This window comes from Coenobita brevimanus, chromosome 67 (genome assembly GCF_032717465.1).
Source record: "Coenobita brevimanus isolate Jiangsu-jjx chromosome 67, ASM3271746v2, whole genome shotgun sequence".
NCBI classification, from domain to species: domain Eukaryota; kingdom Metazoa; phylum Arthropoda; class Malacostraca; order Decapoda; family Coenobitidae; genus Coenobita; species Coenobita brevimanus.
The window spans coordinates 6385914-6401830 of record NC_137020.1 but is presented as its reverse complement, the minus strand read 5'-3'; the positions used below and the strand labels follow the sequence as shown (position 1 = coordinate 6401830).

Here is a 15917-nt window from a genome sequence, read left to right as displayed (position 1 = left end):
ACATACGGTTGTTAGACTGGGTTGGGTTGAGTTGGGTTGGGTTGGATTAGGTTGTGTTGTGTTGGGTTGCACTGGGATGGATTAGGCAGTCTTAGGTAAAGTTAGTTTGCAGTGAGGTCGGTTGGGTCAGGTTAAAGCTAAACTCGGTTAGGTTAGGCTAGGACAAGTTAAACTGGATAAGGTAAGGTTAGGTTTGGTTAAACTGGCTTGAATTTGATTGCCGTAGCTTTGGCAAGAAGGAGCAATTATTCCATGGAAAATTTTCAGATCCGAATGGATAATAATGTTACCCATGATAGACTAATCCTTTGTACTATACGCCAGGTGAAAAAACGTAACCCGGAACGCCATGTGGGGTTTTGAAAGACCCCAAATTAATTTTTGGATTTCCGTCATATGCACAAAGTTACAAATGTTAAATTTGTACATATGTTGCCAAGGACACGGCAAGTGTAGCCAATCCACCGTGTGTCCCTTTTGTGTTTTATTTTTGTGTCTTTTGTGTTTTTTCGTGAAAGTAAAATTTTTAAGATTTTTAACATTTTTGAAAGTCTGCTCATGTAATGAATAATACGACATATACTTTTAGGTTACATCATTCTTACTCATTCAGTATGCTCTTAACATAATCAAATAGCTGTATTATAAATTATAATACAGTACTATAGAAAAAAAGAACAGTATCATAAAAATAAAAGGCGTGAAAAATTTGGATGAATCTATGTTTAGAACATAAACAAGATTGACATTTATATCTGAAAACTTCTGAATGATTTACAAATCATGTAAGCATAAACATAAACAAGACTGACATTTTTTTTTTTTAATAATTAGAAAACTCCTGAATGATTTTAACATCAGATAAATCACTACAGGTGTCATTATCAGCATCAGAAATGGAAGGATCGTCTACGATTCTTCCCCTCTGGCTATAGAACACATCAACATTCAGTGACATGGTCAATGATTTCTAGAATCGAGGAAAAAAAAAAGTTACACGGAATGCTAGATGGGGAACCAGACAACCCCCATTGAAGTCTGCGCCCTCCTAACTCCTGAACTATAGGAGTCTTTCCATTCAAATGTTGTGTGCTTATACACTGGCCAAAGACAAACAAAGTCATGGTTCGCCTGATCCCTAAATGGCATTATTTAATAAATGTGTTGGGGTCAATTTGACCCCTCATGGCATGCGAAGGGCTAAATACAAATTTGTTGTGTAAAACTTATCACTGGAACTGGAAAAGTGTGTGTGTGTGTGTGTGTGTGTGTGTGTGTGTGTGTGTGTGTGTGTGTGTGTGTGTGTGTGTGTGTGTGTGTGTGTGTGTGTGTGTGTGTTACTTACATCCTTGTGGTCGATATTGGTAATCTGACAGGGAAGGCGTGCGTGGTGTCCCTTGACGGCAGTGACGTTGACAGGCAAGCTGGCAACGACGGCAGAGCTGGGGCTGTTGGCACGACCCCACGTGATACTGTGTTGCCCACCTCCACGGTCATACCCTAGGAGCAGAGACAGAGTGGTGTCCGAAGAAAGACAGACAGTCTGACAGGTATGATAAAATAAGATACATAAAAAGCTGGATGGATGGAAACATAGCTAGACAAAAGACTGGGAAGACTGAGCCCCAGGTAATGCTGTGTTTCCCGCCTTCACGGTCATACCCTGTCCACAGTCATCCACGTAGGCAGACATGCAGACTGACCGATAGACTAATAGATACTTAGAACGGTGGAAGTGTGATAAGACAGATATTACTATCAGAAAACTCGACCCTCGGTAAAGCTGCGCTAGAGGCATCCACGGTCACAGTTTAGGTCGAAACAGAGTGGTATGTGCAAAACTGATTGACAAATAGATGGATGGATGACTTCATGGATAGATAAATGGATGGATGGCTTGATGGACAGATATAAATACATTCTTGCATGCGGTGATGGAGAGAGAGAGAGAGAGAGAGAGAGAGAGAGAGACTGGTAGACTGGCTGACTGACATAGGGTTCATTAATACCTTTACTCACGGCGATTGAGCTGGGTGTACAAAACATACAGAAATACAAATACATCAAACGTAAGGAACTATAATGACAAAACAAAACCAGACTTAAACTGGATTTGGAGGTTAACCCCTTCAGCTCGGAACGTCATTTAAATACCATTTGTCCTGGCAACAGATTGGATTTGTAGATTGCTATCAGACAACACAGACCAGAAACACTGAACGATACTTTTAATAGAAGAGGTCCCTCTAAAATATAATAAGATTAATTACATGTAGTTGGGTTGTAGTCAAGCCACATTTGAGGCGTTAAAAAAAACTCTGTCACATCAGATGAAAACTTTTATCCAGCTGCACTGTTGTAGCCTAAGCAGAAAACGGAAAATGTTTCGGAGTTGTTCTGTTGTTTGTCTGGCTGTGTTGGGCTGCGGTGCTGAAGTTGACTCATTAGGAACACAGTTTAGAAACAGTTAAACTGAGGCAGTAGGCCTTGCATTCTGGTCGATTATGGAGGCCCAGCAACCCTACCTTAGCTGTACATTTCTGTGTATGGCACATTAATAATCTGTACGTTATTTATTTAACTTATAATTATATAACAAAGCAATGTAACATACAAGCAAATGGTAAAGTATAGTATGACAAATAAATCGTTAAGGAAAAGGTGCAAAAAAAACCTTAGCTGACAGGAAGCCTGATTAAGAACATAACTGTGTGCTGAGTAATAAAGCTTGTGTTTTATCTCCTTATATATATATATATATATATATATATATATATATATATATATATATATATATATATATATATATATATATACCTTCTGTCTTCCTATTTCTTCCATCTGTTCTTCATTTTTTGTTTATCGTCATTCTATTTCAAGGATCATTTTACAATAAAATGGTTGCTTTTAAATTTATTATCATTTAATGGAAGATGGTTACCTAATACATATGTACAGTACTACCAGCTCATAAACCTGTATCACCTGTTTTACCTCAGGAATCTGTTGCTGGCTTGACAATTTTCCTTACTCAGACCTATTTTCTGTTTTCCTCCACTGACCTCTTTCCCCCCAGGAGCCTATGTATCCCTTTAGATCATTCCCCTGTGCACATGTTTCACCACAGGGACATAATATTCCTTCAGAGACCTATTTTCCCCCACTGAACTCTTTTTCCACAGTGGATGTGTTTTCTCACTTGTAACTACCTCCTGTTTTCTCCTTGGACGTATTTCTCCCCATGGACTTTTTTTTCTATGACACGAACCTATTTCTCACCCAGACCTATTTTTCCCATAAACCTGTTTTCCCTAGAACCAATGTTGCACCATGGGCTTTTTTTTTATTTTCCTCCGTTGGCCAACACTCTCCTTGTGCGAGGTCTGAACTCACGGATTTTCGAAACATGAATCGGTAAATCATTCATGACTGACAGGAGCGCGGTGCAGGGGTATGGGCGAAGTTGACGCCGACGGGTAATGTGGTCTGGGGACTAAGAACGGTTTCATTAAGGAGGGAAAAAGGGTGGAAGAGAGCAAAGGCATTGCTTCAACTGATGTACTATATAAAAATCGATTGAAAAAATATATAAACGCTTCAAGCTACATTATTTGACACTACGGTATCAGCGCAAGGTTGTGATACATGCGAAGTACAACTTTTGTCTATTTACGGTTATGAGTTACGACGAAATTCCGCGCCAGCAGTCACGCTATGCCCCTCCCCTCCCTCACTTTCTCAACCATTCAATTTTGTCCAGCCCGCAAATTTCTTTTCTCCTTTCCCAATGAGAATTATAGCATTAGTCATTTTTTTTTTAAATAACAGAACAGAGGTAGGAGAAACAAGTGAATAAAAAAAAATAATCCATACACCAGATTACTGGTGTCCTCTGTTCATAAAATATCTGTAACAGATTTGAAAAGCTGAAGGTTGAAGTCTGGAGGGAAACAACTCTGGGGAAGCGAGTTCTAAAGAGATGCAGTACGGGGAATGAAAGAATTCTGATAGGAAGTTCTGCAATATGGATGAGTGACATTCCAGTCATGAGCACTACCAGATGCCCATGTGGCACTAGGGAAGGCATGGAGAGGTGACACCATGGACGCAACTCGTCTGAGCATTTGCCATAAAAATATCTGTAAAATAATGCAAGGGAGGCAACATCCCTTCTTACTTGTAGGGGAGGTAATATATTTGTAATGGCAGGGTTGTTAATAATTCTAACAGCCTTGTTCAGAATTTTGTCTAACTGTTTTAATGCAACCTCTTCACATCCCTTCCACAAGGGTGAGCAATATTCAAGCTGAGAGCGCACATGACTCTTGTGAAGAAGTTACGGACACTGTACATTACAGTAGTGCACCAACTTTCGCTACAGCAGGATTCGCGGAATCCACTTTCGCGGCATGCACCAAATATTCCCTAACTTCCACTTTCGCTTGAAAAAAATCGATTTTCGCGCACAAATTTTGGGTTTGGGACAATATTTTGAACTTTGAATTTCCTGCACCGCCCGCCCGCAACCCACCGCCATCTTGAATGACGTCATGTCAACACTCCGTCCACCCATTCCCGCCATTGTGTACGAGCGTGCTAGCTCCATTGTGTTGGATTCTCACGGTTCAATGGCCTCTACTATACCTGGTAGTGTGGGGAAAGGGCCTGGTGGTGTGGGGGGAGAGCCTGGTGGTGTGGGGGGAGGGCCGGGAGGCAGTGGTGGTGAGAAAAAGTGGCCGGGACATTCAAAGTCGGGAGGAAAGGCCAAGGCTAAAAGAGAGTATCGTGTTGGAGTGAAGAAACGGCAGTATAATAATGAAATGAAAAGGAAGATAGTTGAGCACATGGACAAGGGCGCAAAAAACAGTGAAATCTGCCGTATATTTAACATCCCAGAATCGACAGTGCAGAGAGAGAGAGAGAGTGGTAGCGAGGCAGCAAGAGGTGGCGCCAATACGTCTGGCGTGGCTACTTCGTAAATAAGCCCGCCACGCGCCTCGGATACTTACCCCCAACATCCATTAAACACCTCAACACCTGGTCTCTGTGGTATGTTTCTCCTCATATAATGTGTACTGTACAGTTTTTATTGTTTGTATCTCACAATGCAATGTACAATAGTGATTTGATGTACTGTACTGCAAAGTGAAAATGAAAATCTGATGTTACTTTAGGATAACCGGGAACCAATTAGCCTTTTTGCCATAAAGACAATGCCCCAACTTTCGCTAATTCCACTTTCGCTCATTATTTTTGGACCCAATTAGGCGCGAAAATTGGTGCCCCACTGTAGTCCAAATTCTTTGAGGCGGTTTAAGCAGGTGATCTAACATGAGAGGTCCAGCTGAGGGCATTGGTATGTGAGACGCCGAGAATTTCAATACTTTTGGAGATAGGAATATTAGTAATACTGAAGGTAATGTACGATTCTGGCAATATCTGTATTAGTAAACTGTATATATTTAGTTTTACTAGCATTAAATGTGGCAGGGGTAAATCAGCTCTGCTGTCGGGCCCTGCTGCGGATGTCACTGATTGCATTGCGCAGTTGACCCTTGTGCGGTGTGGTGCGGTGAGGATCTGTCCGTTCTCCCCTTTGGGGCTAAGATGCGAATGAATGTGTTTGAATGGATGAGTAAAAGGGGAGTGTGTCGTCCTGTCTCGGCTACCTCCCTTTCCTTGGGGGAAGCAGCCTAGGTATATATATAGATAGATAGCATTAAATGAGACAAGGTTGTTTTGTCCCCATTCACTGATCGTAGATAGGTCTTGATTTATGAAGATGGCTGTACTGAGCTGAGAGGTAGAGATATTAGACTTTGTAAATGGGTGTCTGAGTGTGAATAAACTATGTAGTGTTGAGTCATCTGCATGTGAGTGGATTGGATTGTGGATGACATAAGAGATCATTAATATGAACCAGGAACAGGGTTGGCGCCAGAACTGAATCCTGCGGCACGCTGGCGTTAACTGAGGGGAACTTGGAATAAACATCATCTACTTTTACTCTTATTTTCCTGTCGCTGAGATATGAGGAAATCAAAGGAACAAAAGACGTTAGTCCACAGCAAGGGAGTTTGGACAGCAGGGAACGGTGCCATACTCTGCCAAAAGCTTTAGAAATATCAAGGGCTACTGCATGAGTTTCTCCATGTAGGTCAATTGATTGATGGATGGTATGAGTTAGGAGACTGAGTATGTCAATGGTGGATCTTTCGTGGCGAAAACCATATTGTCGATCACTAATTAAGTTGTTGGATTCAAGATGTTTAACAATGTCCTTATTAATTAAGGTTTCAAATACCTTACCAAAAGAAGATGTGACTGCTATTGGTCTGTAATCAGAGGGGTCAGAGGAACTTCCCTTCTTCGGAATTGGGTGGATATTGGCTTCTTTCCATGAATTTGGGAATGAAGTAGTACGTATGCATATTCTGAATAATTTAGCTAGAACAGAGGCAAGTTCAGGGGAACACTTTTTCGAAACAATTGGCGGAATTCCATCTGGGCCTGGAGCTTTGTTCGTGGGTAAATTGTCTAGGATGGATTTTACGTATCTTGTCTGTATTTTAAGTGAAACAATTTCGGGAGAGTCAAGTTCTAGAACTGGGACTTTCTGACTGGCGTCGTCCATGGTAGAATTTTTGGCAAATGTACTGGCAAAAATATCTGCTTTCGCACGTGGGTCATTTGTAACGTTGCCATCTGAAGATTTTAGTGGGGAAATGGATGATGACTTGTTAAAGTTGTAATTGAAAGAATTAAGAGTTGAAGAAAATATTCTATTGTCATTAGGGTTGTTAAGTAGTTTTGATGCTTGGTTTTGAAGAAAGTTTGATTGAGCTAAATTTATTACAGATTTTGCATGATTTCTAGCAATTTTAAATTAAGAGAGTGATTCAGATGTTTTTTTTTTTTAATTTTAAGTAAGAGTTATATGCTAATGACTTTTGGGCTGTTGCTCTGGCACAGCTGCCATCAAACCATTTTGGAGAGTTCGATCTTTTAATGAACTGCTGACTTGGTATGAATTAATCCATACCAGCTAGTATTAAGTCGCAAACGTGGGACTGGGTAGAACTGGGATCACTAGAGAAGAAAGATTGCCATGGAATGTCAGCAAGATAATTTCTAAATCCATCCCAGTCTGCCCCATCAAAGTGCCATCGGGTCATCCTGACAGGTTCAGAATGGGGAGGTGTGGGGGAGTTAACTAATGAGGCTTTGATGAGATTGTGGTCAGAGGATCCAAGTGGTGAGAGAACCTCTATCCTGTATTGATCTGGATTATTTGTCAAGAATAAATCCAAGAAATGGGCATTATGGTCAGGATTATCAGGTGGTCTGGTTGGTTGCTTTACCAGCAACTGTGCTTTACGAGGATATCCTGACGCCTCTGTATATGGTTTCCTGTATGATAGGGTACATTACATGGTTACCAAAGTAGTATAGTATAAATCTATGTGCAAACTCAAAAAACTGCCGGCCAACGTTCAGCTATACATATACGATATATACACACGCACATACATACATGTGTGTGTAATAAATATATATATATATATATATATATATATATATATATATATATATATATATATATATATATATATATATATATATTTTTTTCCAGTAAAACGAACATTTTACGAAATGTGACACACCGGTAGAACTGCATTAATCTCCTCTAATGCTGCTCACAAGAAGAAATTCAGTTCAACGAACTTGGCCTTGGTTTATTATTCAACAGAAGTAGCGCGGATTTGTAATATTTTTCTAAGGTTACTTACATAACATTTGCATTCATATTCATTACTCAGAATCCTTCACTTAGTTATGTATGCTGTAAGAAAGCGGTACTGCTCAAAAGTGCGGATATGGGTAAGTGTAGTTTAATGTATAATTCATCTGAAATAAACTGACGAGTGGAACATATTGCATTCATATTATGTAAACATTGCATTTAATTCAGATAAGCTTCACAAACATCACCACACTGATTCATTAATTTAATAAGTGAATAGGTATCTCCGCTCATTCACACCTAAACGGAATGGACACGCATGAGTCTCTCTCTCTCTCTCTCTCTCTCTCTCTCTCTCGATCGGTCGAATATGCGCTTCCCTCTATTCTTCCCTAACGCACATTATCTGCCTCTCGCACTCTATAAATTCGTTTCACTTTCAAATATATTATTTTCGGTAAACTGCGTATGCTTTTTTGTGTTCGTACATCCTCACTGTATTCGTGTTCACCCATACATTAGTTCTGCATCTCATTTTTATCATCGTTATTTCCCTTCAGAAATACACCATCTACTCTATTTTGATGAAGGTTTTCTGACAAAGGTCATCTCTGCATCTGTACTCTTGAGGGTTTTGTCACTCATTACCATAGTTTCATTCCAATACCCGTCTCAGTAGTAAAATCCTGTCACACTCCATGGCCCCCCTATCATAGAAAAAAACATATTAAGAGGAGTCGGGACATCCCCGTAAAAACACAGGTGATACCCAAACGACTAATACTAAAATACTTAAGAGGAAAGGACGGAAGAAAATAGTGGGGTGAATAAAATCGAGTTAATGGCTCCTGACATGCCTCACACTGCATTGGTTCTTCAACAATTAACCACCCATGAGTCAATCTTGTGTGTCCGATTCGAAGCCTTGTTAATACAACCTCAATTTGTCGGTCTGAGTGTTCGCTGTTCATCCAATCGCCGAGGTCCTACTTTATCTCTCGCAGCTTGTTCTTGGTTGTGAGCCTCCACTGCTCTCTCCACCTGTTACGATGACTTTCTCTAATGATGGATTTCACCTCGGTGTGTGGAGGGGAAAGCAGGCGTTCCAGCGCTTGGTGGCGGGTGCCTTGGCCCTCAGGTCTTGTTTTTTTTTTTTTTTTTTTTTTTTTTTAATGCAAGGAAAACGAAACAAATGCCAGGAGCCTGCAAATTGTTCCCTTCAAGGAAAAAACAAAAACAAGAGAACATAAAGCCAAATTCAAGATCTGTTCATTTTGAGAGGCATGGACACGCTGCCTTTGAAAGACTGGAGACCATAATAAATAGGAAATACACACAGAGAGAGATTGTTCCATAGCTGACATGTTGCATACATGAAGGACTGGGAGTAATGGTTGACTCTTGCTTAAGAGAGATGAACAGAAAGGCAATGAGAGTTTGTTGCTAGACGGATGCTACGTGCCCGCTGTAGTGGTGGTAGGATGCAAGCAGACAGTTCAGAGGAGCAGTGCCAATTGAAGTAGTGACAGAAAAGAGATATAGATGCAACAGTGTGTTGGAGCAAAAGAGGTTAAAGTAAGCCAGTAAGAGGAGGAGAGTTAATGAGACAAAAGCCATTCAATCCACCTTGTTGAGAAGAGTTGTATGTTGGGAGCCTCCCCACAGATAGAGTTGTACTCTACACAGGGGCGAACATAACCAGTGTATAAAGTCAACAAATGTGCAGGGGTAAAGAACGCACAGAGTCGGCTTAGCACACTCAGTCTATTAGAAGCAGATATTACAAGAGAGGTAATACTTTCCTTCCCAGAAAAGTCTCAACAGAATGAAACCCAAGTATGTTTAAAGATTATGTAGGATTGATGTTGATATTGTTAAAAATTGGAGGGTACTCACGTGGAGGATTTTGTCAGATGTAAAAACTGAGTTTTTGATACATTAAAACAAGATTATATTTTCCCCAATCAGAGATATGAGCTAAGTCAGCCATCAGGTGTGCCATAGCCACGTCCCTTGTTTGTTGAAGTAACTGCTGAGATGGACGCTGCGTGAAGCGAATGGAAGGGTGAAGGGTGGAGTCATCAGTGTATGATTGGATAGGGTTTAATGTTCAGGTCATTGATGAGTAAAAGAGAGTTGGTGATAGGACACAGCCCTGAGGAACACCATTACTGAAAGTTGTAGAGGAACGGTGGCCGTCTACAACAGTAGGAAAGAATGACCAGAAAGGAAGCTAGAGATGAAGGCACAGATAAAAGGATAGAAACCATAAAAGGACAGTTTGGAAATTAAAGATTTATACCAGACTCGATCGACAGCCTGTCAAGTGCAACGGAAAAGCTTTCACCAAAATCCCGAAAGGAGGATGACTAGGAGGCTGAAAACTAGCTGAGAAGATCGCCAGTGGAGTATCCCTGGCGGAACCCATACCGACGATCAGAAAGGTTATGATAGGGAAGATGCTTTAAAATTATTTTGTTATGAATAGGCTTGAAAACTTCTGAAACACAGAATGTTAAAGCAAATGGGCGATGCTTAAAGGGATGGGAATGATCATCCATCTTTGGAACAGGCTCAATGAGAGCAAACTTTCGGAAAGAAGGAAAGGTGCAAGTTGACAGACAGAGGCAAAAGAGTGTACCTAGGCAGGGTGTAAGCACAGAAGCACAGTTTTTGAGGACAACAGGAAGGACCCGATCAGGCACATTACGCCTTATTAGTATTGAGGCCAGTGATGGCAGAAAATACATCAATTTCATAATTTTTCTGTCAGCCATGAGGAAGTCAAAAGGGAAAAATGATGGAGGAAAAGCACTGGAATCATCTAAGATGGATTTGGAGGAGAAAGTCTGAAGAATTCTGCTTTATCAGCAGAAGAAATAGCTACAGAGCCATCAATGTGGACAAGAGAAGGGAATGATGATGAGGTAAAGTCGTTACAAAGGTTTTTGGCAGGGTGCCAGAAGGAGTGGGAAGAAATCGAGTTAGGGGTTCAGAACATTTTGTATGAATGATATTATTTTTAGCACAGCAAAGAACAGTCAGTTCTTAATAGAAAAATTTTAAAGCATCTTTCCTATCACAACCTTCTTTCTGAACGTCACTATGGGTTTCGTCAGGGATGCTCCACTGACGATCTTCTCACCTACCTTTCAGACTCCTGGTCATCCTCCATTCGGGACTTTGGCGAAAGCTTTGCCATTGCACTTGACATCTCAAAGGCTTCCGATCGAGTCTGGCATAAATCTTTAATTTCCAAACTGCCCTCTTAAGGCTTCTATCCTTCGATATGTACTTTCATCTCTAGCATCCTATCTGGTCGTTCTATAGCCGCTGTTGTAGACGGCCATCGTTCTTCTCCTAAATCTATCAACAGTGGTGTTCCTCAGGGCTCTGTCCTATCACCAACTCTCTTCCTTTTATTCATCAATGACCTTCTAAGCTGTACATCTAACCGTATCCACTCATACGCTGATGACTCCACCCTTCACATTTCCATTTGGTTCCCCCAATGCCCATCTCAGCAGTTGCTTCAACAAACTAGGGTTGAGGCTATGGCACATCTAATGTCTGACTTGGTTCGTATCTCTGACTGGGGTAAAAATAATCTTGTTGTTTTTAATGCATCAAATATGCAGTTCTTACACCTATCAACCTGACAAAATCTTCCACAGGTGTACCCGCTAATGTTTTATAATATTCATCTTAATCCTGCATCATCCTTGAACATGCTTGGGGTTTCATTTACTCAGGACTTATCTTGGAAAGATCATATTACATCTCTTGTAAAATCTTCCAAGAGATTAGGTGTGCTAAGCCGACTCCTTTCCTTCTTTACTACTGCACAAGTGTTGACTCTGTACATGGGTTTTATCTGCCCCTATGTGGAGTACAACTCTCATGTATGGGGAGGTTCCCCACATACAGCTCTTCTCAATAGGGTGGAGTCAAAGGCTTTTTGTCTCATTAACTCTCCTCCTCTTACTGACTCCCATCAACCTCTGTCTCTTCGCCGCACTGTTGCATCTTCATCTCTTTTCTATCGCTGCTTCAATGGTCACTGCTCCTCTGAACTCGTCTGCTTGCATTCCTCCACCTCTTCGACGGGCACATAGCACCCGTCTAGCACCAAACTCTCATCCCTTTTCTATCCAACTCTCTAATGCAAGAGTTACTCCCAGTCCTTCATTTATGCAACAGGTCAACTCTGGAACTGTCTCCCTCTGTCTGTATTTCCTGCTTCCTATGATCTCCAGTCTTTTAAAAGCAGTGTGTCCAGGCATGTTGAAATGAACGGATCTTGAATTTGGCTGTCTCATGCATTTTGTTTTTCTTTTGGAAGGAACAATTATTGCAGGCTCGTGGCCTTTGGTTCCTTCTTCTTCGCATTAAAAAAAAAAGGCTTAGCACGATTCCGGGCAGAAACATAAAAGAGATGAGATTCAGGGGTGGGTTGGCTCTGGTACCTTTTGCAGGCCATCTGCTTGTCGTGGACGGCATTAAAACAAGCGTGATTAAACCAAGTTATTTTTGCATTGGTCAGTCGATATAAGAAAGGAATGTATGCTTTCATGCCTGAGAGAATAACCTCCATAATGCGCATGGCAAACTCAGATGGCTATCAGCCATGGAAGCAATAATCATTCCAGGGAAAATAAAAGAAGTACTGCCTGAGAGCTCCAGGAAAGGTTAAGGCGATAAGGTTGTGATCGGAGGAGCCCAACAGAGAAGAAAGATTAACAGCATAAGCAGAAAGATTAGTTGTAACGAAGAGGTCAAGAATGTTAGAACTCTCTCCAAGATGGTCAGGGATATGGGTAGGGTGCTGTACAAACTGCTCTAGGTCATTAAAGATAGAAAATATATAAGCTTGTTCACCAGGTGGATCAGTGACAGGAAATTATAACCAAAGGCGGTGGTGAGCACTGAAATATCCGAGAATGGAGATTTCAGAGAATGGAAAAATGGATTGGATGTCTTCTGTCCTAGAAGTAAGATAGTAAAAAAAAAAAATCATAGTCAGTAGAGGCAGGGGATAAGTAAACACCACAGATATATTTAGTCAGAGAATGACACGAAAGTCAATGCCAGAGAGCAGAGAATTAAGAAGAATCAAGGTCAGGAACATGAAAGCAAGATATGTTGTTGTGTACATATACACAACAGCCACCTTTGACTATGAAATGAGTATAGGGAAAGTAGGAGGATACAGAGAAGGGTTTCATATCAGTTGCCTCAGACAGCTGAGTCCCACTTAGGACGAGAAGTTGTGGTTTAGAGGAGAGTTGGTGCTCCACAGATAGAGAGTTTAAGGAAAGGCTGCAAATGTTGTAGAAATGAAGAAGTGAGTCACACATTGGCTGCAGGCATCTTGCTGGGGACCTTGGAGCAGGTCTGTTGGCTCATTTCCATAAATCCTGATGTGTGCAGGCACCCAATATAGTGTAATCTTCTTCAGTACTGACCTTATTGGAATCAAATAATGGATTTCCCCTCACCACTGACTGTGTCAGGTTCAACCTGATTACAGCCTGCTGTGTACTGTGAGAATCGCTGTATATCACTAAATTGGTTCTTTATATCTTTGACAGGATGCCATACAGCTCTGCAGTGAAGATCAAGGCTGCAAGGGGAAGACTGCCTTCAGCAGTATTCTTGCTGCTCACTGCTTCATAGCCAACGCCATCAAAATCCCGAGGCTCAACTTTATGTTGAGTCTCGGGATTTTGAGGTATGTTCTAAGAATTTTGCCATGATTTTGGCTTTGGATGTGTCTTTCTTCCTGATTCCAAACAAATCTACCTGTTGTTGATTGTTCCAAGGTGGGATCTGAGGTACTCTAACTGGGAGAATCACAAGATTCAGGTTGAGATCATGCAGAGATTTCTTCAGCCTCTTTCCATAGGACTGCTCATCCGCTAGACAATTCGTAACAGCCCTATAGGTGGGCATTACGATTCTCTGCATTCTAATGTAATAAACCAGGCTCGTGAGTTCATGATGTAGATACAGAGGTGACTCTCCGCTCTCAGCATACAAGGACTACCACAGGTGAAGATCAGGAGGCACCTGTGCATAGCCTGAGAGCTTCATTGTGGACAGGATCAAACATCTTGAGAACCATGGGTGTAGCTGATGAATATGCTTCGCATCTGTAGTCCAGCTTACTATGTACTAGTGCCCAGTTTAGCCACAAAAATGTTGTGCAGTCCGACCCCCACGACATGAGGGCAAGCACCTGCAGGTTGCTGAGTGCTTTAGTGGCCTTTGGCTTCAACTGTTTGGTGTGAGGCATCCACGCAGGTCGTGGGTCAAATGTCAGACCCAAGAACTTTACCTCATTCATAAATTGCAGTAGGTTTGCTTCTAAGACGAGGGTTTGCTGGAAGTTTCCTCTTCTTTTGTGGAAAGGCATAGCCACAGTCTCGTTTGGAGAGAACCTGAAGCTGCAGTATGTTGCCAACTACTTAACCTGATTGATTACAGTCTGCATACATCTTTGTACATCTAGTATACTTTCTCCTGAGGAGTATAATGCAAAGTCATCCACATACAAACTGCAGGAGATGTCCTCTTGAACAGCCTTCATAATGGCATTGATAGCGATCTCAACCAGGGTGACACTCAGGACACTCCCTTGTAGCACCTCGTCCTGCTGGCAGTGCAGATTTGAGAAGCTGCCACCTGCCTGGACCTTGAACTTCCTGTTGGCAAGGAAATCCTGGATGAATGTGGATAGGGCCCCTCGTAGCCCAATTTCGTACAGCTTCATTGGTATGCCATGCTTTCACATGGTGTCATAGACTTCTTCCAGGTCAAAGAATACTGTAAACGTGTGGTGTGGTGCTGTGAAGGAGCAGTTTTCTGTATCACCAGAGCAATATACTATAACTCATCTTCCTGAATCCATACTGGAATTAGGTCAGTACTTTTTTCTTTTCTAAAAACCAAGTCAGTCTGAAGCTGACCATCTTCTCTAACAGCTTGAACAGACGCCTGGTCAGAGAGAGTGGCCTGCTGTTGCCAGTATGGCAGCATCCTTGCCTGGTTTTGGAATGGGGATAATGATAGCTTCTTTCCAGCTTTGTGGCACTGTGCCCTCCCTGAATATCGTGTTGTAGAGGCCTAGCAGAAATTACAGGGAACTCTGCGGTAAGTTCAGTATCATTTGATATGGACTATTGTTACTTCCTGTGGCAGTCTTATGGCAGAGTTGCAGGGCTGACTCCAGCTTCCTGTGGACGAATTATTGGTTGTAATGCTACTGCATGTTATCTTTGCTCCTGAATAATACTGGGCGCCATTTGTATTCTGCTTGTAGGGTGAAGAACCAAACATTGCATGATGCCCGAGAGGGGATCACTTCCATGGAATAAGCTAGTTCATTTGCAACAGGTGTCTGATCAGTGACGATTGTGCCATCTGTCTTCAAAGCTGGTGATGAAACCGGGGTTGACTTCCCAGTGATCTTGCACACCTTTCTTCCATACGAATGACAGCACAGCCCAAGAGTTGATGGAAGACATGTAATGTTTCCATGACGCCCATCTGCCTTCTTTCAAGATTCCCCTAGCACTGGCTCTGCTCTTCTTGTGGTGGACGAAGGTCACATCGCTGGGTCTCTGTTTCAGTTGCCATAGTGCAGCTCTCCTAACTCTGACACCTTTTTGGCATTCACCTGACCAGCAAGCCTCCAGAGATCTGTGGTACCTTCCAGTACTCTTGGGGATGGCTCCTTTTGCTAGGAAGGTCTGGGATGTCAGGTGATCCAGGGCTTCCTGACCACTTTGGAATTCTTCAGCTGGACCTTGCACTGCGCCAATGGATTCGAAGAGTTTCCAGTCTGCGTGCTGAAGTCTCCATCTCTGCAGCCCATTAGCTGGCATACCATCCACAGCCTTCAAGGGTATAGGATAGTGGTCACTTCCATGTAAGTCCTCCATGACTTTCCATGTGAAGTTCAGCTTGGCATTGGCTGAACATATGGAGAAGTCAATACTGGAGAATGTTCCAGTTTAAAATTTGAAGGAGTGTAGGTGAATCGCTGTTGAGAACAGCTACGTCCCTGTCAGGAATAGTGACACCAAGGCTCTTTCACTTGGATAGCACATTGAGCCTCCCCAGAGGTGGTGTCGGCCATTGAAGTCACATAGTAGCAGGATTGGCTGGGGTA

At 42.0% G+C, this 15917-nt stretch overlaps 1 protein-coding gene across 1 annotated transcript in view; it reads right to left on the bottom strand.

The window, feature by feature from the left end:
- LOC145405502 (uncharacterized) overlaps positions 1–13696 on the bottom strand; it is a 99924-nt gene extending 86228 nt beyond the window's left edge. The window contains exons 1-2 of the mRNA XM_080276849.1: positions 13547–13696; positions 1346–1543 (exon numbers count right to left, since the gene is read on the bottom strand). Coding sequence (XP_080132975.1) covers positions 1346–1543; positions 13547–13696 — 348 coding nt within the window. The remainder of the gene's footprint in view (positions 1–1345; positions 1544–13546) is intronic.
- Positions 13697–15917: the final 2221 nt, after the last annotated feature.